The 21689-nt window shown below is 32.9% G+C and overlaps 2 protein-coding genes across 8 annotated transcripts in view; one reads left to right on the forward strand and one right to left on the reverse strand.

Moving 5' to 3' along the window:
• Nucleotides 1–21689, reverse strand: part of LOC130445025 (hemicentin-2-like) — a 517421-nt gene that overhangs the window by 109459 nt on the left and 386273 nt on the right. Inside the window, exons 6-7 of the mRNA XM_056780490.1 lie at nucleotides 8519–8661; nucleotides 4911–5049 (exon numbers count right to left, since the gene is read on the reverse strand). Coding sequence (XP_056636468.1) covers nucleotides 4911–5049; nucleotides 8519–8661 — 282 coding nt within the window. The remainder of the gene's footprint in view (nucleotides 1–4910; nucleotides 5050–8518; nucleotides 8662–21689) is intronic.
• LOC130445026 (cytochrome P450 4V2-like) overlaps nucleotides 18808–21689 on the forward strand; it is a 56705-nt gene continuing 53823 nt past the window's right edge. For 2 of the 7 annotated variants that reach the window (XR_008910014.1, XM_056780493.1), the window contains exon 1: nucleotides 19331–20223. Coding sequence is in view for 4 of the 7 variants with exons in the window: in XM_056780493.1 (XP_056636471.1) it covers nucleotides 20061–20223 (163 nt within the window). In the remaining 3 variants the exon portion in view is untranslated. Of the gene's footprint in view, nucleotides 20224–21689 lie in introns of all 7 variants that reach the window. The other 5 variants (XM_056780491.1, XM_056780492.1, XM_056780495.1 and 2 more) reach the window with 5 other exon arrangements.

The following is a 21689-nucleotide window of genomic DNA, read 5'->3' on the forward strand; positions in this document are numbered from 1 at the left end:
ATTATGACCAGGATAATATTGAATAATGTATGACTAACGCTATCCCTCTGTCGTATTCCAGTCATGATCTGCATATCTCCAGACAGTTCCATTCTAATTTTAGTCCTTGTCATATTTCGGGTGTTCTTTCGCCAATAATATTTGGATATATATGACGTATATTGTTTTCTAAAATCTTCGTTCCTCAACCGTAGAAAGAGTTCAACACAACATCCAAACTTAAGTTTAGTTTCAACAGTTTATAACATGACTGGTTTCGGTATTTTTCTATAAAACCCTAATGTAGAATCGATTTTACAATTTGAACATTTCTATTGTGTATCCTATATACACCATCGGCCAAAAGTTTTTGCCTACCCCATAATTCATGGAATAAATTTCGACATAATACACTTTTCCGTATATTGTCAAAAAAAATGTGCCTTACAAACCAAAACTAATAGTCTCCGTTATTTTTTCAGTGTTTATGATTGTAGTATAGCCCCAATTAGCCTTGTGAAACGCAAAAAGTGCTGGGATGTATTCTTTTTAGACCAAGACATCTTTTTGTGAAGTTCGTATTCAAATTGACAAACGTATTCTATTGATCAGTAAATGATCACGGCGACTCACGGAACCAGATACGAGTATATCAGCTCAGATCAATGAATCCAGTGAACAGAGTATTTGAGCGCAGGTCAAAGGAACAACGGAAGTTAGATCCATATGTAATGTGTGGTTGAACGAATTTTTATCTACTTTGGATAAAAAATCTAATAGTTATACCTATTCAACTTACTTTTCAAAATAAATCGAGATGTGGGTAGATCTAAACTTTAATTCAATTTTGAATAATATTTCGATGTTCCACTTTGGTAAAACTAGTATAAGAAAAAACAATTCACAGGGGAATAACGCCATGTAAACATTAAGTAACTTATTTGGTTTTATTGCTGGATTGTCGTGATTTTAGGACTACAACGTGGAAAAATATGCATCCATCAAGCTTTGACGACAGAAAACATTCAGGACGGCATCTAAAAATCACCACCACTTATGATAAACGTATTCTATTGAGCTATAAATGTGATCGGCGACTCACGGAACCAGATATATCAGCTCAGATCAATGAATCCAGTGATTTATCTTTGAGTACTTCTATAGTGAATTGGAAATTGAGGGAAGTTGGTATTTTTGGAAGAGTGGCAGTGAAGAAATCTCTTTTAAAACTTCAAAACGAAACCAAGAGGTTGTAGTGGGCTACAGAACATAAAAATTGGACGCGTAAAGAGTGTGATCGAGTTTCATGGAGTGATTAGTCAAAGGAAGTTAGATCCGTTTGTAATCCGAAATGTAAAACACGAAGACTCTGTGATGTTTTGGAAGAAGGAGTATGAGAAAAAATTAACGAAAATAAGAAAATGTTGTACATTCTTCCAAGTAACTGATAGATTTATTTTTATTCATAGCATGTTTTACGAAAATAAAAACAGAGCGCATTTATTGGTATTTCGATATTTGTTCGTGTTTGTTTAGTGAAATAATTGATTAGTTAATGGCAATTTCAGAAAATTGCATACCGATTTGATATCAAACTGAATTAGTCAATTAAGAATATCATCTGATACCGATTATGCAACTAATTGAATGGACTAAAGTATCTCGTAGCTTCTATTTAGCTCATAATTACGGGTCAGCCGATAGTAGAGTTTCATTTAGTTTATTGATAAGACGGATAAGGATTACTTTAGAACAAAAGGAATTAAATTACCAAAAACCAAGAAGTTTCGAATTTACTTCCATCTTTCCCAATTAAAAGTTTAATTGTTATGAATTGAAGGGATTCGGGATAAGGCCTACGTTATATTGTTTCCTAAGCTACTCTTCCTCTTTTTAATATTGTTTTAACTCGAACACCTCAGTCGATTTTCACTTTAATTTAACGGAGAAAGGCGCTTTTCAAATACTAAACTGGAACAAAGCAGAAAGGATTTGGGAAGCAATTATCTCAATTGCAATTAAAACAAATTTTGTATAAAAATGTTGATTACTGATATGCATAGGAAATTAGAGGAAATACAGAGTGGAATAGAGGAAGGAATCGCCTCAACTATATCAAGTAAGAAACTCGAACTCAAATATCAACTATTATTCAATAAAAAAATTGAGCAAATTGAGCATTTAATATACGATTTATGGTAGTTGTGATACTATTGATGTTCAGTTAGTTCACGTATTATTTTTAAGAGTCAATTTGGATTGATACGACTTTTTTTGTTCATCGATTGTATTGCAATTTACGATATCTTAAGAAAAGCCTTTATATGTCACATACCGATCTTCTTTAGTCATGTTGCGCACATCCGATTTTGGCTAACCTTCTCGATATTTATCACTGATAGAAGCACGACCAAGAACGATAATCTGCAAACCAATTGTTGATAGTCTTATATGATGATGCTTCATTACCAAAAATTGCAAGAAGCGATTCAATGAAATGATGTTTATAAATCATAAAAAATCAACGTAAGCCTTCACTTGTGATTTCAATTTTCTCACAAACTATAAACAATTCACTCGGTTAATTTGTAAATTGTCACTGGCTTCGCAATAACAAACGTCGATAAAAAATAAAAAAAATCGAAGGAATAGATACTCGATATCTCAACCTATTTTTTCTAAATAATATATACAGAGGATGGCATTTGTTAGGCAACGGTCATAGATCTGGCAACGCTGTCGAAAAAGATTAAAACGAAGCATGTTCGTGCTTCAGACAGCTGTCTCTGTGTCATGATAACACGTGCTCGTCGAGTAGACGCGTTTTCAGAATGAACAACCCATATAAGATTTTACGATGGACTCAGTATAGGCCCAGACTTGGGCTAAGTATGTACAATTCTGGCCCTAGCTTGGAAGCCATTATTGGCCCAGACTTGGTTGGTGGGACTCTGGGATGATAACAATGTTTCTCGCTTGGTTTGCAAGCCTGGACCAGGCCTGGTTGCTTGTAAAAATGGATTTTCAATATACATATTGTTAATAAAATTATAGTTTTATGAAAAATTTATATTATTGCACTCTACTAACTAATGTACATGAAATATTAGTTGAATAATTAAACATATAAAGAAATAGTACTATTTTTTATTGTCTTTTATGCATAAATCTTAAAAAATTATTACTTTTAATGTTAAATTATCTGTTATGGATAAGATATTAGGACAAAACTATATAGCTACTTAGAGTTGTGCCAAGCCTGGCTGACTATAGGAGTTCAGCCCAGCTTGAGTGAATATGGGATGGCCGAGGTAAAGTTACATAGAGTTCAGTTAGGCTTGGCTTACTATAGAATAGCCGGGTATAAGTTACCCAAATTTCAGCCATGCTTAGGCCATTATAGGTTTGCCAAAGCCGGGTTTCCCAGCTAGTTAATATCCGTCTTTCAAGTCTGGGAGCTCCTACATGGGAAGTTCGCGCTTCAAGAGATTTTTTTTATTACTTCGTATCTGCGTACGAACGCGGATTTCGAAACTATGTTAACGGAGGTTCAACAACAATTTCCGAGCTAGCTGCTACAAAATCGTTCAACGGTGTGAGAAACGTACCAAAAATTGTTGAAAACGAGCTATGTTGTCGACGCGCCACGTTCTCGACGACCAGTATCAGTAACAGCTAATTTCAAATATGCAATCGTCCTTTACGACGACGCATGCACTATCGAGTTTACCAGGATGATCCTCAGCTCCAGCATTCCATTTTGTGCTCCAATAAAGCAATCTTCAAGTTGAACGGTACACTCAATCGGCATAAGTGCGAGTACTGGAACGACCAGAATCCTCTCGTCTTCATTTCAGAAGAATTAAACCTGCTTATCTGTCTCGTGGGTCTGTACTTTTTGAGAGACATGTAACAGGACAAAATTATCTGGAAATGCTGGGAGATTTACGTGGGCAAATGGACAACGATTCAAAACTCGCGAACAACCGTCATTTCATGGAAGATAGAGCTTTGCGCAATACGCGTTGTGTGTGCGGGACTAGCTTACTATTTATTCGTCGAATGATCCGCACGGTCATGTGTCCTGTTATTTCTTCCTGGGGAGCCTTTTGAAAGACCGCGTTTTTGTAAGAGGACTACGTTCCATCTCGATCTGCGAACTGCAATTGAAGAAGAATTTGAAACTCCTCGCGGAGAGCTTGACATGCTTCACCGGAGCTGTCTCTCCGTTAAAAACGTTGTCATGAATGCATTGTTCAAGATGGGCATCTTACAGTAAGCCTTCTTTGATATTTCTTCAGATAAATTTATTTTTTTCTTAATTTCTAATAATTCGATTTCCTGGCCAGATTACTAGGAATACTTGAGCTAGTAAAATTCACTACTTTTGTCATGTGATTCGGTATTATAAGCGCTACTTTCAACTTTACGGTAGAAACTCTTTGATACTTCATATAGTCCTTCAAGTCATTAGATAGACTATACTATAATGTCACTGATAGTCAAATTTAAAAGGTTCCGCGGGATTCCTAGCTCTATCAGTGCTTCAAATAGTTTCTGCTATATAATACAACAGTTTCTACATACTGTTTACTGGTTTTAACACTCTTCCAAATTTTATAAAAACAATTAAACCATCAGTGCGCCTAATGTTTTTGATGGTTGTAAATTAATCCGATTCTTTGGATTGTCTTATAATGATGAAACTTTTAAAAGTTTTCTCAGGATTTCCAGCTCTATTGGAGCTTGGTATACTTTCTGCCTTGTCATTTTAAGATTGTATATCAATTCACAATAACTTACTTTGTTAGTGGTTTCATAACACATACTTCTAACACAATTTTACTAAGAATTTGTATCGTAATGATAAAATTGTAAAATTATTCTTCTTGCGAACGGAATTTGAATAAATGATTTGATTGAATACTCACCCACGGATTGGCTGTGAGATGACATTCAAAGTAGACGTCGTCACCTTCCTTTATGTTATTACCATTCAAGCCATGACCCAATGTTAAAGTTACTTTGGGGGGATATAAAACTCCCAGCATCCACGTGCGTGTTTGTTCACTGTAAAGAAATATGAATTCAATCAAGAGAAATATAATTTTATTTTAAATTTTAATATTGGAATTTTCAAGCGTTAAAACATTCAAAAGACTGGATTAATAATTGGAAATATTTTTTAACTTGAATATTGACCTGAAAAAATATTAAAATTTGAGTTGAATCTCATAAGAAGTGGCTTTTCATTGGATTGAAAATATAGGCTGAAGTGATACTCACAAATTAATGACCCAATTATCATATTCTATTTTCTCAAATATTTATCATTAATTATAGCACTTCATCAGCTACTTTTTAATATATTTTTTTCAAATTTTTTCTACATGAGTGCACATTTTGTGCAAATTATTTCATCTGTTAGCTGCTGCATATCATAAAATATTTTTCTTTATGGGACCAAAACTCGCCAAGACATACCGGATATCGCCAAACATCAAAGCACCCAACCATACCTCATTGATCCCGACATTTTCCAAGATAGTAACATTTCAAAGAATCTCATTATGGGGACTTAGAGGAGGTAAATGAGTCTACAACCGTGTTTATAAACAATATGAGACGATTACCAAGTATTCGATATTTAGAAAACGTAAATGCTACATTTGCCTATAATTAAGGCATTACTTCGAATTCTAATACACCTCTAGCATTTTATTTCTTGCCATCGTATTCCTTTTTGATCCTTTGCCATCTCCAGTTCTTCTGTCCAGCTCCACCTAAAACTTCCTTTCTTGCTTTTCAACTAATTTGTCCTTCATCAATTTTGTTTTGAAATGGTTTTAGCATATAATACGAAGAGGCATCTTTCTTTCTTAGGACCTCACTTATAACTTTGTAGCTTAGCTTAATCCTGATGCTTTTATTTCTTTACTGTTGTAACTATTGTTGGAATTCAGTCATTGCGTCGGGTCTTTTTCCCATTCTTTCCTATGCTGGGTCTTCTGTTATTTCCTGCCATATCTTTCCTCCTTCAACTTCTGCCATCTCTAGTCCTTCTATCCAACTCCTTCTGAGGCTTCCTTTCTTGTTTTTTTGTGTTCGTGCTTTATATGACTTTCGTATTAATCGTTCGTCTCCCATAGCCATGACGTATCCAATTCAACTAAGTTGTCCTTCATCAATTTTGTTTTGACATGGTTTTAGGTTCTCTAGCATATAACATAATGAGGCGTCTTTGTTTCTTAAGACCTCACTTACAACTTTGTAGCTTAGCTTAATCCTGATTCTTTTATTTCTTTACTGTTGTAACTGTTGTTGGAATTCAGTCATTGCGTGGAGTCCTGTTTCCATAGATGTTTTTATTATTTTGTATACTGAGTCTCCTGTTCTAGTTCCTTCAATGTCATTCCTCCTTCATCCATATATATTTGTTTATCTTTGTTTAGTATTTACTTTTGGCTAGTAGCTATGTCTTAATTACATTGAATAATCCTCCAGTTGCTTCAGTCGTCTCGTTAAATTATTGTTCAGTCTTCCAATTTGTATTACCATGCCAAGGAATTTGCTCTATTTGTGATTATTCTAATTTCATATTACATATCTTCTCCTTCAAGCTTATTTTCAGCGTCCTTCATCTACCAACTGTCATTATATATTGTCAAGTTTGAGTTCCGAGTGGTTCTTATTTTCTGCCATTATTTAAGTTATCTGCATACAGTATCTTCTATTTTCCAGTATCGTACAATTCTAACAAACTGCGACTGTTCACATTCAGTCCAAATAGACCAATACAGTAGAAATCAAGCGAAGAGTCAGACGTGGGTGTGTTCTTTATCCACTCTTTTCCAATGTTTACTCGCAGGAAATCTGCACTAAAGCACAAAGCACAATCTGCACCGTGCAGTAAGATAAGAAGACCAATTATATGAAGTAGATGCTCAAGTGCTATGTATTCCCAATCTTCTTGTATGCTGTAGAAGATTAGAACCTCAACGCATATTGCCAGTGAAGCCTTCGAAATGTGGGCTAACGTAGGATGCTGAGAATATTATGGACAAATAATGCATCCAATATAATGTTAAGAGAAGAATACAGAAGGACGTAGAGATGAAGTGAAAAGAAACATTGCAATATATTTATCTCATCATGAGAGGTCCAAAATTTGAGATCCTATAGCTCATTAACCAGGAAAAAAGATATATTGGCAGGAGAATATCTTGGTTTGGGAATCTGCGCAGCTTCCAAAGTTAAAATAGCTATGATGATAGCAAACCAAAGAAAATGAAGACAGTGCATGACTAAGAAGAAGAACATTTCCCCAATTTGAATAATTCACCAAATGATTAATGGACAATATAACTGCTCAAGTTTTAAGATAGACAAATATCTATAATTGGATATAACTTCATAGTTTTCCAAAATATCTTTTATTAGAATCAATACACTTCTGCATGCTTTTGAACCAATTGACGAAGTAATTTTTCCATTCCGAATATCAACCGCTTTATCAGGTGTAGAAAAACGTTGACCTCGCAATTTATATTTGACCTGCGGGAATATGAAGAAATCATTTGGTGCCAAGCATGGACTGTACGGTGGATGACCCATCGATTAAAATCAAAAATGTATTGTCATGGTGATGTCATGAAAAACGACAATCATTTGCTTCGAAGTGCTTGTCTTGAAAGTCTCATACAGTAGATTGTTGATTAGTTTCGTAGATTCATGATTCGTCGCTTGTCACGATCCTATAGACGCACCGAAATTGAATTTTTGCACCAATGGCACAAGCTTTTTTCAAATGCAATATCCAACGCGAACAAACCTTTTCGATAGCTAAATATTCATGCAATATTGAATGTATGCAAGTGGAACGAATGCCGAAGTATGCCTTAAACTCAAGATACACCATATGACGATCTTGCAATATCAGTTTATGTACAGCATTGATGTTGTCTGTCATAATAGCCGATTTTGGGTGACCTTCCCGAGCTCCAGTTGATTCTTCAACACCAAAAGTCGAAGCGAGTTTATCGGCAAACTGCTGTTGGTTTTATCCATGTCAAAATCATTACACGAAAATGTTTAATTTAATTTTTTGACCAAGATGATTGTTTCTATAAATAACTCAAATAGCACTCGTATGACAACCCGTTTTGAGTACGTACAAGATTAAATATGTCAAACTTTATGATAATAATGTTAGATTTGACATATTCACATCAGTGTTACCAAATTTAAAAACTAAAGTAGCAAGCACCGTCTTCATATACAATTAGACATCGATCTACGCCTCACGCTGTCATAAATCGATAGCGGATGTTTTTAAAATGATTAGTAAAAGACGATAAGAAAATAGAATCTATCTATTAGTACTCGACACGATTTCTAGTAGTATGAAAATTACAAAGCACTCCATTCTACACTTTATTCGCTTTTTTTTACCAAGAATATTTTCTTACATCAATAAACCCTGTGAATTATCAAATTATTTTATCGCAATAACCTGGTACATTCAATAAATTCCACATACCTAAATGGTATTCGTTGGTTCGACGCCTTGCACGTGAGAATCAGACCGTTATCAGCAGCCGTGGGCGTAAAGGCAAGTGCACTCGTCGTTGTATTCCCATCAGGACTCACGTTTACAATTCCGCCTTCTAGTGACCGTCCATCCTGCAATAACAATATTGGATTAGCGAATTACAATTGTGTAACACTGAATAATATTCATACTGAGAGAATGTTTAACTTCCGGGTGTATATTGAGGTTTGTTTCCATAAGGAAAACTTACCTATCGTACAAGTATTGTTTGTCTTTCCAATAATTTAATATTTGCGGTTCAAAATTGAGGATTTCGATACGGCTAAGAGAATTTGGTTTATTTCTTCGTATGTATATACATTATATAATCTAAATATCATGAGATGCCGTTTTTTCAAGTTAAACGTCTTGTCCCACGCGTATTTATTTTTTATAATCGAATGTAAACAATTGTGAAAATTTTTACAGGAAACACAATTTTCTGGAGAAAATATAATTTGGAAGATGTTCGTTTTGGTTGAATATTGAATAATAAAATACGATAACTTAAGCCGGTATCACACGATGCGTCCAAAGCTTCCAACGTTGAACGCTGAAATGATTGGACGCATCGTATGGTCCCACTGACCAACGTTAGCCATACATCAATTTTTCGAATATTCAAGGAACCCGTGGGAGAAAATTTCATCATGATAACTCATTTTTGTGAACAAATAATGGCAATGCTAGATAATAATGTTATGACGATCATTTTAATCATCAAAATTATTTTAGAGCAAAAATTATAACGTGGGTTTCCTTTTCTTGATCGTATCGATAGTATCGTGCCAATTTTGATAAACTTACATGTTAATCCAGCAAAACCACAACTTGCAGTGAATATTATATAGTTTCAGCAATATGTAGCACCACCCTATTACCAAATTAATGTTAGGCAGAACCTAAACCAATGTGGGGATATGTCGAAAGTATTTTATACAAAAGTAAACCTCCCAAATTTATTCAGCATCTTGCTAAGATGTTCGCGGTAATCATTTTGACTATTTCCTACATTTTCTGTTCTTCTATATTATTAATAAACAATCAGTATTACTCAATAGGTTTTTAGTGTAATGTAGCGAATTTGTAAAATATTTTTTTTCTTTTTTAAATAAATCTGAAAACATTGAAATTTCTGAATCAGTTGAAGGTAGGTACGAGGGTGAATCAAATATAAACAAGACTTATTTTTTAAAATATTTATTTTGATTTTAAACGCACAAACAATCATAGTTTATTTTTCTACATAATCTCCTGATTTAGAAACACATTTTTTAATTCCTTCCAGGTAAAAAGAGTCAGGTCGTGTTTGTAGCCAATTGCGCATATATGCTTCAACCTCATTATCGCTGTGGAATTTTTGCCCTCCCAAAGCTTCCTTGAGAGGACCAAAGACATGGAAGTCGCAGGGAGACAGGTCTGGACTGTATGGAGGGTGTTCCAGTGTCTCCCAACCCAGTTGCTCCAATTTTTGTACTGTCAGGGCTGCCGTATGGGGGCGAGCATTGTCATGGAGGAGAATCACTTTCCTCATTGGAAGGTGTCGTCTTTTGCGGCGATATGCAAGTCTTGCATATCGCAATTGCAATATCCGAAGTTGTTAGACGCCTATCACCTTCAACAAGTTGACGAACACTGTCGATGTTGCCCGCTGTAATGCTGGTGCGGGGTCTGCGGTCATGGCTCTCATTTTCAACATTTTCACGGCCCTCCACGAACTGTTTATGCCAAGCAAACACTCTAGCTCGCGACAGCGTCTTTTCCCCGAACTGAGCAGTCAATCTTCTCAAGATTTCGGCCGGTTTTACACCTTCTGCAGCTAAAAACTTTATAACAATACGTTGCGCAATAGAGAGAGGTACCTCCTGCTCGGACATCGTAACGATGAACACTGAGCGAGTCTATGATGATGAGTCACGTGCTTCCCCCACTCCTGACAAACCAACCTAACAGCCAATAACAGCGGAACGTTCTTCCATCACTATTGCGCGCGCAGGTCCAAAAGTCTCGTTTATATTTGATTCACCCTCGTATATACATGAAATGTGTCCAGAATTTTCTAAGAAATCTAGATCTTGAAGAAAATATATCATGAACAAAACAAAAATTAGTGCAAAAGACTTGGAAGTCTATACTTTTCTTTCCTTAGGTCTCATCTTCATGCTCTCTCAGATTCTGTTTGATAATCTTCTTCTTTCTCTGATGCAGTGATTATTTTACACGGTCCCTTATGTCTAGCATATTTTTTGCTTTTATTTCGACTTTCAGATTAAGGTGATTTTCTAATATTTTTTACTATTCCTTCCTCCAACATTTTAATCAACTGTATCTTTCTCCTACTAGTACTGCGTTATTCCCTTTTCGTCTAAAATTGGTTCCAATTCCTTCCTTTCCGATATCATTTTTATCTTTTCTTAAATCTCTTATTGGAAAAATAATCATCAGCAATGGTTTAATGGTTTATTTCAACCAATTCTTAATTATGTTTTGACTTCAAAACTTTTATTTTTCAAGTTTTATGACGAAGCTTGTCCAAATCTCGAATAAGTCTCTCCAAATCAAAATTCCGTTTTTATTTGAAATTAACTATATCAACTGTACTAGTTTGTCTGTTTTTTGTTAAATAATTTATGTCGGTTTCTTCTAATCTCCTTGAATGAGGAATGAAGGTTTTTATTTCTATTTTTGACTTGTCATCTGAATGCTAATGTTTATATTGATTATATAATATTGCAACATATACAATTTGTATTCACTGTTCAAGTTGTTTTTGTTTATTATCATAATTTTTGTTCCATTTTATCACTTTCTAATTTTTAATGAGAAAGTGGATTATTTTGCGTTTGTATTGGGTCAATGTTCAAATATACAAGAAAATAATAAAATTCTGGCGAGAACTCGATGTTAGTGAAGACTTGGAATCTTCTCTTTTCTAGAACAAATCACAACTGAGTCAGATTTTATAGATTACCTTCGTTTGGTACATATCACGTTTGGAAGATTTGTTGGAGAATAATGAAAAACAGTGTAGGTCAGCATTTTATACCTTTTGCCTTTTCTAGGGAAAACCTTCGCATATTTCAATTTATTTGAGATTTGAAATTATTCTCCTTCTTGATATTTATGAGTAAAAAACAAGAATAGAGTACGGAAAAATATTAGATTCAGTATACTAGTAAGTTAATTTATGAGAGTTTATGACGAACATTGTTTTCACGAGAAATATGTATAATGTAGGAAGTTGATTTATTTTAATTCAATATTTTTTTTATGGATGGAAAAACATTCGAAAATGCTGGAATTACGAAGATATATGGGAAGTTTACACTGTTTAAATGCAGTATAACGGAACCACCAGAATGTATTACTTCATAACGTTAGGTTTATTTTGGTCTACGAGGATGGCTACTGAAGTTTTTGGATATGGCAACACTGATATAAATATGTCAAATCCGATATTACCATCAATAAGTTTGACATTTTTAATAGTGAAAGTACTTAAAACGTGTTTTCATACCAGCACTAGTTGAGTTGTTTACAATTGGTCAAAGAATGGTAGGGAAACGCGAAAATATTCTAGCTCGCTTCGACTTTTGGTAATGAAGTATAATTTTGAGTATTTGTGCAAAGAAATGCTGAAAAAATTCAATCCCGGTGCGTCTATATGATCGTGACATGCGACGAATCATTGATCTATGCGTATGAACCCGAAACTAAACAAAAATCGTCTGTATGGGTCTTAGAAGACGAACCAAATCCAACAAAAGTTGTTCGCGCACGAAGCACTTCGAAGCATGGACATGGCACCATCCTTCCATTGAATCAACGGTCAATTCTGAATCATTTTTTAGCGAGAAGTGTTCGAAAAAATCAGGGAAACCGATCGCAGAAAACGAATAATTCTTCACCACGACAATGCGAACTCTAACACATTAGTTCAAAGAAAAACGTTTTTGAACAGTCAAAAAATCGAACTAGTGGGTTCACCGTATAGTCCTTGTTTGGCACAATCAAAAATAAATTGCTGGGTCACATTTTTCTTCACATGAAGAAGCGGTTGATGCGTTTAAATCACATGGTTTGGGGGTACCTCGTTCGGTATGGAAAGAATGCCTCTACAATACAAACGCATGGAAAAAGGGAATTGATTTCAATGGAGATATTTTGAAATTAGTCTATACCAAAACTTATTAGTAATTAGAGTAATAAGATAGTATTTACCAGACTTCCTCACTCGCTATCATTTCATGAACAATTTATGCTTGCCATCTCTGACAGAAAAGATATGGTCTGAAGTATCTTCCACTTCTAGACAGTAAGCACAAATTGGTAAGTCTTGAAACATTCATGTCCTGTGAGTAGCTGTGTCATGTGATAATTTATACATACGTGTTTTCTGCTGAGTCAAATTTTAATATTAAGAATTTATTTTTTTGTCTGTCATACTGTCCCATCGTCTTTAGAAGCTTTCCACGGATATCTCTTTCTTTTTTACTTTAGTTACATTATCTTCACCATATTTCAAGCTTCTTTCTCTTACCAGTAAGTCTATAAATATCACAAATTTTGTGATATATTTTTAACAAGTATGTTTAACAAACCTAATTCGAGTTCATATTTATAGCTTGTGAAACTATGTTCTAAATAAAAATCCCTGTTTGTTTTTCCAAATAAAGAACAAAATTAAGATGGTTTCCTAAACACTGACGTCTTTCCTAAGCTTTCAATCAGATTTCAAGGAAAGGAGCTTGACCACCTCCTCAACAGTTTATTATGTTCTTATTGAGTCGCATCTCCGATATGCCCTTCCCTACTGGGGTACATGTGGTGCGACTCACTTTGAACAAATATTTAAACTACATAAGATTGCTGCTAGATATTTTCTGGGACTAAACAGCAGGGCTCATAGCAGAGACTTCTTCAAAAGAATAAAAATTCTCTTCTGACTCTTCCGACCTACCTACTCCACGTTCAGAATTAGTTAAAGGCTCAATATTTTACAATGCGAAAAATGCACAATCACTTGCCAATTGAAATCAAATCTTTTCACGCATTCCATAATAGTTTGAGGGCATATTCATTGGAAAGTACCTTTCCAGTACCTTCAATTCTAGTTATTTTTATGTTTTTACAAGTTTTTTTCTACAAATTGTGACAATAAAGCATTTCTCTTTCTCTCTCCATAATAGGTTGGTGTTCATTAAATTTGAAAGCATGACTAATCAATTATATGCTAGTAGAAAAACATTTTTCGTCATTAAAATTATTAGAAGCCTTAAAAACAGTATAGAGCAGTACCTTATTGAACTAAAAATTGAAGCAGATATTTGGATTGCAATGCTAAGTTAGGATCTGATCTTTAGGTCACCATCCTCTAATATGAGACCCTATTGAACTCAATAATCTTTGTCTGTTTGCCTATTTGCAACGTTTGCTCGAAGTCCCCGGTTCTTTCTGTTACTCTTACAAGAGTACAAGCTTTTTCTGTTTTCAAGTTCATTCGATTATTCTAAAGGGTTTTATGCCTATTTAAAATCGTTATTTATTCAGTTTATAATTAATCTCACTTTCTCCACTAAGATAAAAAATAGCAACTTTACCAAGAACCAGCGCAACTCTAAGAAGCCCCGATCTGTTTCACGACAAATCTCAACGATAAGAATGTGATAAAGTAAATAGAGTAAATCAAGTTAAAAGTATGTTTTTCCCGATTTTACGTTCTTCGATGTTCTCTCACTATGCATGCATTTTGTTTTACTATCATGTCGAGTCATATATTTGGTAGGATCGATCTATTGGAACAAAAGAAACGAGGCTTCGTTGATGCGATTCCTCCCACGTCTATATTATTTCACGTTATCACGCATTGCGGATTGACTGATTCAATACTTTAATCCCAATAGCGATACTTCTTTAAACAAGAATCGTCTCCACTGGATTTAGACAATGGGTATCATTGTCGTTGAACGTTTTCGGAGCTTAAGGCCGAAGTGCACTGAATTTAATATATTCATTTATGTATTATGAGGAAAAAAAGCTTGAAACAGATCGATTTGTATTCTTAAATTGACAATTTATCTCTGAATTATAAGTACAACCTCGGAAATTTTAAATAAGAAAGGGGATTGTTGGAAACGGATTTTAGTCCTTCTTAATTTGGTGCAATCATAACTGAGAAAATAATTTTTTATTTACAATTAAATTAAATGTATAAAATGACTATTATCCTTTCGTTATTCTTACTTTTAAATCAGCAATATTAAAATATCCTTTAGATCGTTCCCCTTCTTGCATTCCACCTATTGGGAAAAACCTCGTTGAAATAATTTTTAACTGTAAGTGCAAAATGCGATGGAGCTTCGTCTTATTGGTATGAAATAGATCGATTTATCTCATTTGGATGATTAACATCAGGAAAAAGTCTTTGTAATGTAGACACTAAGAAATTAATCAAAAAATCTAGATAAACCTAACCATTAACTGTGGCCTCAAAAAATTATGGTCAATAATTTTATTGTCAAGATACTAGAGCAAACTTTTTCAAGATATTTAGTGTGAGCCTCGTACAACTAGTGAATTATCATTGCTCCAATATCTACAGTTCTGTTTGTTAACTGTTCCGTTTAAATGAATAGTCGCTTCACAAAAAAATAATCAGTTTGCTTATAAACTGCAAATCTACGTTCATTCTGGCTATCATCAATTCACAGATTTCTTGCCCTCTATCAGGATTGTCTTCATTTAACTCCTGAACCAACTGAACTTTGTGAGGGTTGTTTTTTCTTTATTTGCAAAACTCTCAGAATACATGATTTACTTACATCATGTCGGCGCTCGAGTTGTTTTATACAGATTTTATTCAGTCCTTAGAAGTAAATCTAACTTGGCACAAGTATGATAAGCCACCCCACAACCATCATTATGAAACTCTATACAGAGACTATTTATATTACAAGAAATCTATTTATCATATTTACTTTCAGAGATACCGGAAGTGGTCATTATCGTTGGGTTAGGTTAGGTTAGGTTAGGTTAAGTTAGGTTAGGTTAGGTTAGGTTAGGTTAGGTTAGATTAGGTTAGGTTAGGACAGGTTAGGTTAGGATACGTTAGGTTTGGTTAGGTTGTGCTAGAGATTGAAATAAATTTCTTCAATCAAATATTTTAATTGGAGTTAAATCTATAACTTTTACATTTGAAAATCTTTTTTGTTCTATATTCTATGGGTCTATTTTTTGTTTAGATTTACGACATTCTCACGACAATTTTTGTGCGCAGGAGACTTGTGATGCGGCCGTTATAATGGTGGTATTCACAAGTGGTTTTCAGATCTTTGCTTTTTCTGGAAAAATAATGAGCTTTGTAATTTAAAAGGTCACTTTGTGTATGTTTTGTTTTTCGAAATTGTGAGAAATACTTATTATTTTTCATCTAATGTTGTCTATACATAAAATGCCATAATTTCGGAGTTAAAATAACCATCATTATACTTGTAAAATTAAGTTGTATTTATTTTTATATTTTTTCTGAATTTTCTGCTTTGTTTGATTATACAGATTATACAAATTACTGAGCTAACTTTCATATATTATGAACGGTATTTTGGTTTCTATCAACCTTGTTCTCGCATCGGTTCAACTTAGTTCATATTGGCTTGTTACGACCTTCGAGGTTAATAACCACCACACCCGAGGTAGGAGAAGTGATACGCCTATGAATTGCGGATGCTTTAGTATTTTAATACTCTCATAAAAATATGTTACCGCACTAAATAATCATGGTGCTTGGCAATCGACTGCTGTAGCCGAGATATTCAATGATGATTTCGAAAAGTATAAAACGAAATAAATCGCAATCTTTAAATGAATATATTTTATTGAATTCTTGTTATAAAAGATTAGTAATATGGAATTGCTTCCACAATATCCCCCATAGAATCATTGGCCGGTTTACAAACCGCAAAATGCCAGCTGCATTCTTGTAATAAATAGTTTAAAAGATAATGTGTTGGTTTCCGTTGCCAAAACTCGAATCTGGTATATACGCTAGGAATTACGGTAAACTTCTGGATTATAAACTGTCTCGTATGGATTAGGATATTGGAAAGCTGGGTGGATTTATTTGAATATGAAATTTGCTATACATTCATATGTTGAAACAATAATTCGGAAGAAGAAGACCCTGGAAATATTAAATTAGTATTTCCAGTCATCATTTCTTACTTACAATCATAAGATATTCAGCATCTTCCAAGTTATAGATGTAGTTTTCTTTCACAAGCCTGTTTAAAGTCATACGTATCTGTCAATAATTTCCTTCCAATTAGCAGGAGCATTAAATTGAAAAATTTTCTGTCTTGATTCTTACACAAGTTTACTGAAAAAATTCTATGCGATCTACCACTTACATACCTCTTGAAATCTCAAACGAAACAGCATAGATCTGTTCAAAGTATTTTTCATTTTGATATGAGGAAAAATATAGATATTAAAATACTCCAATTTGTAGCTTTCAGTCAAGTGAGAACGGTGTATTTTTTCAATGTTTGTTGTTAAACACATTTATTCAAATTTGGATATGTAGACCTGAAGATGACCCCACAAAAACATGTCGCCGCGTCGAGTAATAATTTCGATTTGAGGTATCATGTGATCCATTTGACATTTATCTGCAAAGTTTGTAGTCAGCTCATATCATTATAATCAATGGAATTCAACAGATAACTGGGGAATTACACCAACTGCTCAATATTTTTGAAATCGCGAAAGCAGATTTCAAAGTCTGAAGCTTAAGGTTTCAGGTTTTATCCTTGATTTTCACAAATTGTTGAAATTTTTGGAGTTTACTACTTAAGAATCGATTTGTATATATAAGAGGCCCAGTATGAGAAAAATGTGAAGAGTAAAATCTATCGATGAATGACCTCGTTACGTTTTTGATGCGCAACTTTCTAATTTGTCAGTGTCAACATACTTATATTGCTGTCATTGTGAACTTTTATTATCATTGTGTTCCGCTAAAGTGAACTAGTATTTTCAAATAACTATGGCAGAAAGAGGTGTAGATGATATTGCCGGAACATCTAACAAACATGTGGTTGCAAGGTACGGTATAATTCATGTATTATATGTATGAGCATGTGCAATTTGTATTAATTAAATATTTTAATAATTATCGATGTAGTTCATATAAATATATATTTGAAAACAACACAAAATTAGATAATCAACCCAATATGAATTATCGAGCACATCCACATAAATACAAAATTTCTAACCTAACCAAAAATTAATTTTTTTGTCGATGTATATAAATTCTTCCACGTTATTATGATTTATTTTATAAATAATTTTTAAATATTAACAACTGTAGTCAATAATTCGATAATATTATCAGAAAAATCGACAAAATTTTTTCATTATAATAATGTTTTTATATAATTTTCTTTCGAAAAGTTATTTTTTAGCTTATTTAAATAATTTTCATGTACTATTTATTATTGTATGTAAAATATTTGATGACATAATTATCTTTTTATAACCATTTTTGTTAATTATTATATTTTAAATAAAAAATTAATAATAATAGTTTAAAAAAATGTTTATAAAAACCTTTTTTTATCAATTTTCTTAAAGTCGGTTAAAATTTTTATAATTATGCATTTATAAATCTTCTAATTTTTTTTATATTTTTTGGCTAGGAAAAAATCTAAACCTCCAAAAACTCCAGCCGAGAGACAGCGAGCTTACAGATTAAAAAAAAAATTAATGAGGAAGCCCAAAATATTCTGGCAATCAACCAATCTTTTTTTGCGTCTGGTTTGACTATCGAACTTAAGGAGTAAACTCCAGTCGTGCGTCGAAGCTGACACACACAATTTTTTATTTTTGTTGTCAACTATGATACACGCTGTTTAAATAAATTACAAAAACACAATATCCATGTATTGGGGAAGAGACCGCGGATCTCACGAAATAATGTACAATAAAAGATAAAATCAAGAAAAATCAAAGCAAAACAGATAATAAAAGCTCTTAATGGAATTCTATGGACTGCAGATATAGATAAACAAAGGAAAATAAGAATGATATGACATCATAATGTTAATATGTAGAAATGTAAAAAGTCCCCGATACTGCCACACGATCAGCGAATTCCAAAAAGCAATAAATAATATTCACATAGTCAGCGGATTCCAAAATACATATCAAATAAATATAAGTTCATTGCAATAAATTCTAGTTCATTCATCGTTTTGTTACTGTTCATTGTTTGATTTGTCTGCAAATTTATTTTCTGTAGAAACTATAAGTCGTTTGAAGTGAATAAAATATTTTTTAAAAAAGATAAAAGTGTTTCAAAGAAAATTTTTGTATTGAGACATGGCGACTAAAGAACAAATGAAAAGAAGGTAATGTTATACTTTTAGCAGTCTCCTCGTTTTTTTAGCTCTAGAAAATCGAAAAATCATCCAATTTCCACAAATTTTCTTTCTAAAATCTTGGTTTCAGTGCTTTAAATATTCATGAAAATGCGTATAAATGTTGATAACTTTTTTTTAAATGATCAAGTGAAATTGTTATATATTTTTTCATAATCTACACAAAAAAAACGAAAAAAAATATACAAAAATGTTGTTTTCACAATTAAAAATAATAATTTCTCTAAAAGTTCACAATATTAAAAAAAAATTGTGAAAAATTGAAAATTTTCACAATTTAAAAAATGGTATCTAACTAAGGTTAATTGTTAACTATTAGAGATAAAAATGAACATTTTTCAATTTTTGTTCAAAAATGTTCGTTTTTTGTGTAGATTAACAAAAAAATATATGAACTGCGTTTGATGCTTTGTAAAAAAGTTATGAACGATTATATGCGAAGAAGTGCGTTTTTGATCACATTTAAAGTCATAAAACTATATGAAATCTCCAGGTGAGATATTTCCCATATTTTTTTTTTCATAAATCCGCCGTAAAAACGGAGACTTAAAAAAATTATCGAAATCGGATTCGAAGTTTTCGAGTTTCTAGACTTAAAAAACGAGAGGATCGCGAAAGTATAAAATTACCAAAAAGGAAAATAGTTATTTTGTTTACGTATTTGTAAATAAATAATTATCCTTTTCTCTGCATCTGTAAAACAAATAAATTTCCCTGTATGCAGGATATTTTTAATTGATATCACTAAAATATCTGAAAGGGATTACATCAATAATATGTTGTTTGGCACGCTAGAGTGAATTTATTATACATTCATATTATTGTTTGGCACAAGATAAGATTATCAGAATTTTTGTACCTTCCAGTTCACGGAAAATCAATTTAATATATCACAATCTCAACCAGTTGAACGTTATTTTGCAAATTATAGTTTCAAGTTATTCACGTCACCATCAAGGTTATTTAGTACAAAATGTACAGATTTAAAATTTGTATTACCATTAATATATAACTATTTGCGAGCCTTGCGGAAACTAAAACGCGTGTCGAAAATGTTTATTTTATTTTGCGATATCATTATTTTGGTGTTAGTTTTTATTATCTACTTGCTTATTAAGAAATACGAGAATAGTAGATATTTAAAGAACCTTCAAGGACCCAAACCAACCTTCTTTTTAGGAAATGGGGACCAATTTCTATTCAAAACAAAGGAGCGTGAGTTATTATTACCATTATTTTCTATAATTTTTAGATTAGCTAATACTTATTTTAATTACAAAAAAGTAATTAAATGATCTAAGTAAAAATTGATATTTTTGTGATACATATATATTGACAAAAGGTCGAAATTTCTTTATTAGATTACAGTTATATGAATTGGATTTTTTTTTATTTTCAGGATTTTTCATATTTTTTATTACTTCGGAATCTATTTTCCATATACATGTTTCTCCTTTTTAAATATGTGGCCCATTCTAAATGGATTCGGCCAGCAAAAAAATCGTGGCATTCGATTTTTTTTAAACTTGGGATATCATTCTATGTTCAGTTTGAAGAAATATGGTTATTTCAATTTTTCGGAAAAACATTTTTCGCTGAGAATACGCTGTTTAAGCATTTCAAGTGGTACACTCATTCCAAATGACCGCCATTATGCCCCTAATTGACCAATTTTTGGTAACTATTCATTTTAGGTTGCATACGCTTGATTTCCTTGAAATCTTAGTATATTATACAATTTTTTATGCTAAAAAAATATATGTTGGGCGCGGAAAACATTCCTTCACATAGTTTTTATAGTTTGAACATTGGAAAATGTATACTATCTTGAATAGTTGATATTTTGCAAATACTTGATGTTGATGAAAATTAGGGGCGGCGGACTTTTAACACCTCCCCCTCTGCCCCCTATTCTATCCCTAAATATAATTAGTTACGACTAATGTAATGACACAAATCAATTTCTAGCAATAGTCATTTATTTACACCGACAAATAATCATAAATTTCTATTGGATACATTCGTAAAATTTCTTCAATAAATGCTTCATTTCTATTTGAATAAGTCGCTCAATATTTTGAGTATGAGCCTAACCCAACCTAACCTAACCTTTCTAAATTTTCAGCCTCGAAAAAGTATGTGAAGGAATAATTTCCGCGCCCTATATCTACATTAAATTAATCAGCATAATTTTCTCTACAACATTTTAAAATTTCAAGAAAATCGGGCGTATGCAACCTAAACTAAATAATTACGCAATTTTTTTTAATGTTCATCGACTGACGTACGTTATGTGTTTCACTCCCACTGTTTCAATGTAGGTTTTATCGTAAAACTAACAACTCTATCGTATTCCCCATGAAAAAATACATGGAAAACATATGTAAAGTATGTGAGGCTTGGACTGGTCAAAATCGATATTTTCGTTGCGAGGCCGTATTTCTCGAACAGGGCATTTTGGTTAACTGCCGTTTGGCAAAAATGTAGGTCAGGGATTCCCGAAGAACACATCTAAAATTCTTGCAAATTAATCGATTAATCGATTTGAGATATCGATTTTTTTGCTGGGTAAATCCAATTAGAATGGGCCATTTTAATTATTCCAAGAACTTCTTATGTAAAGTTTCGTTTTTCGGATTTTTTCTAGAGTTTCAGGGTCCTTCACGACGAGCTGAATCGAT

The sequence above is a fragment of the Diorhabda sublineata genome, chromosome 6 (genome assembly GCF_026230105.1).
Source record: "Diorhabda sublineata isolate icDioSubl1.1 chromosome 6, icDioSubl1.1, whole genome shotgun sequence".
Taxonomy (NCBI): Eukaryota; Metazoa; Arthropoda; class Insecta; order Coleoptera; family Chrysomelidae; genus Diorhabda; species Diorhabda sublineata.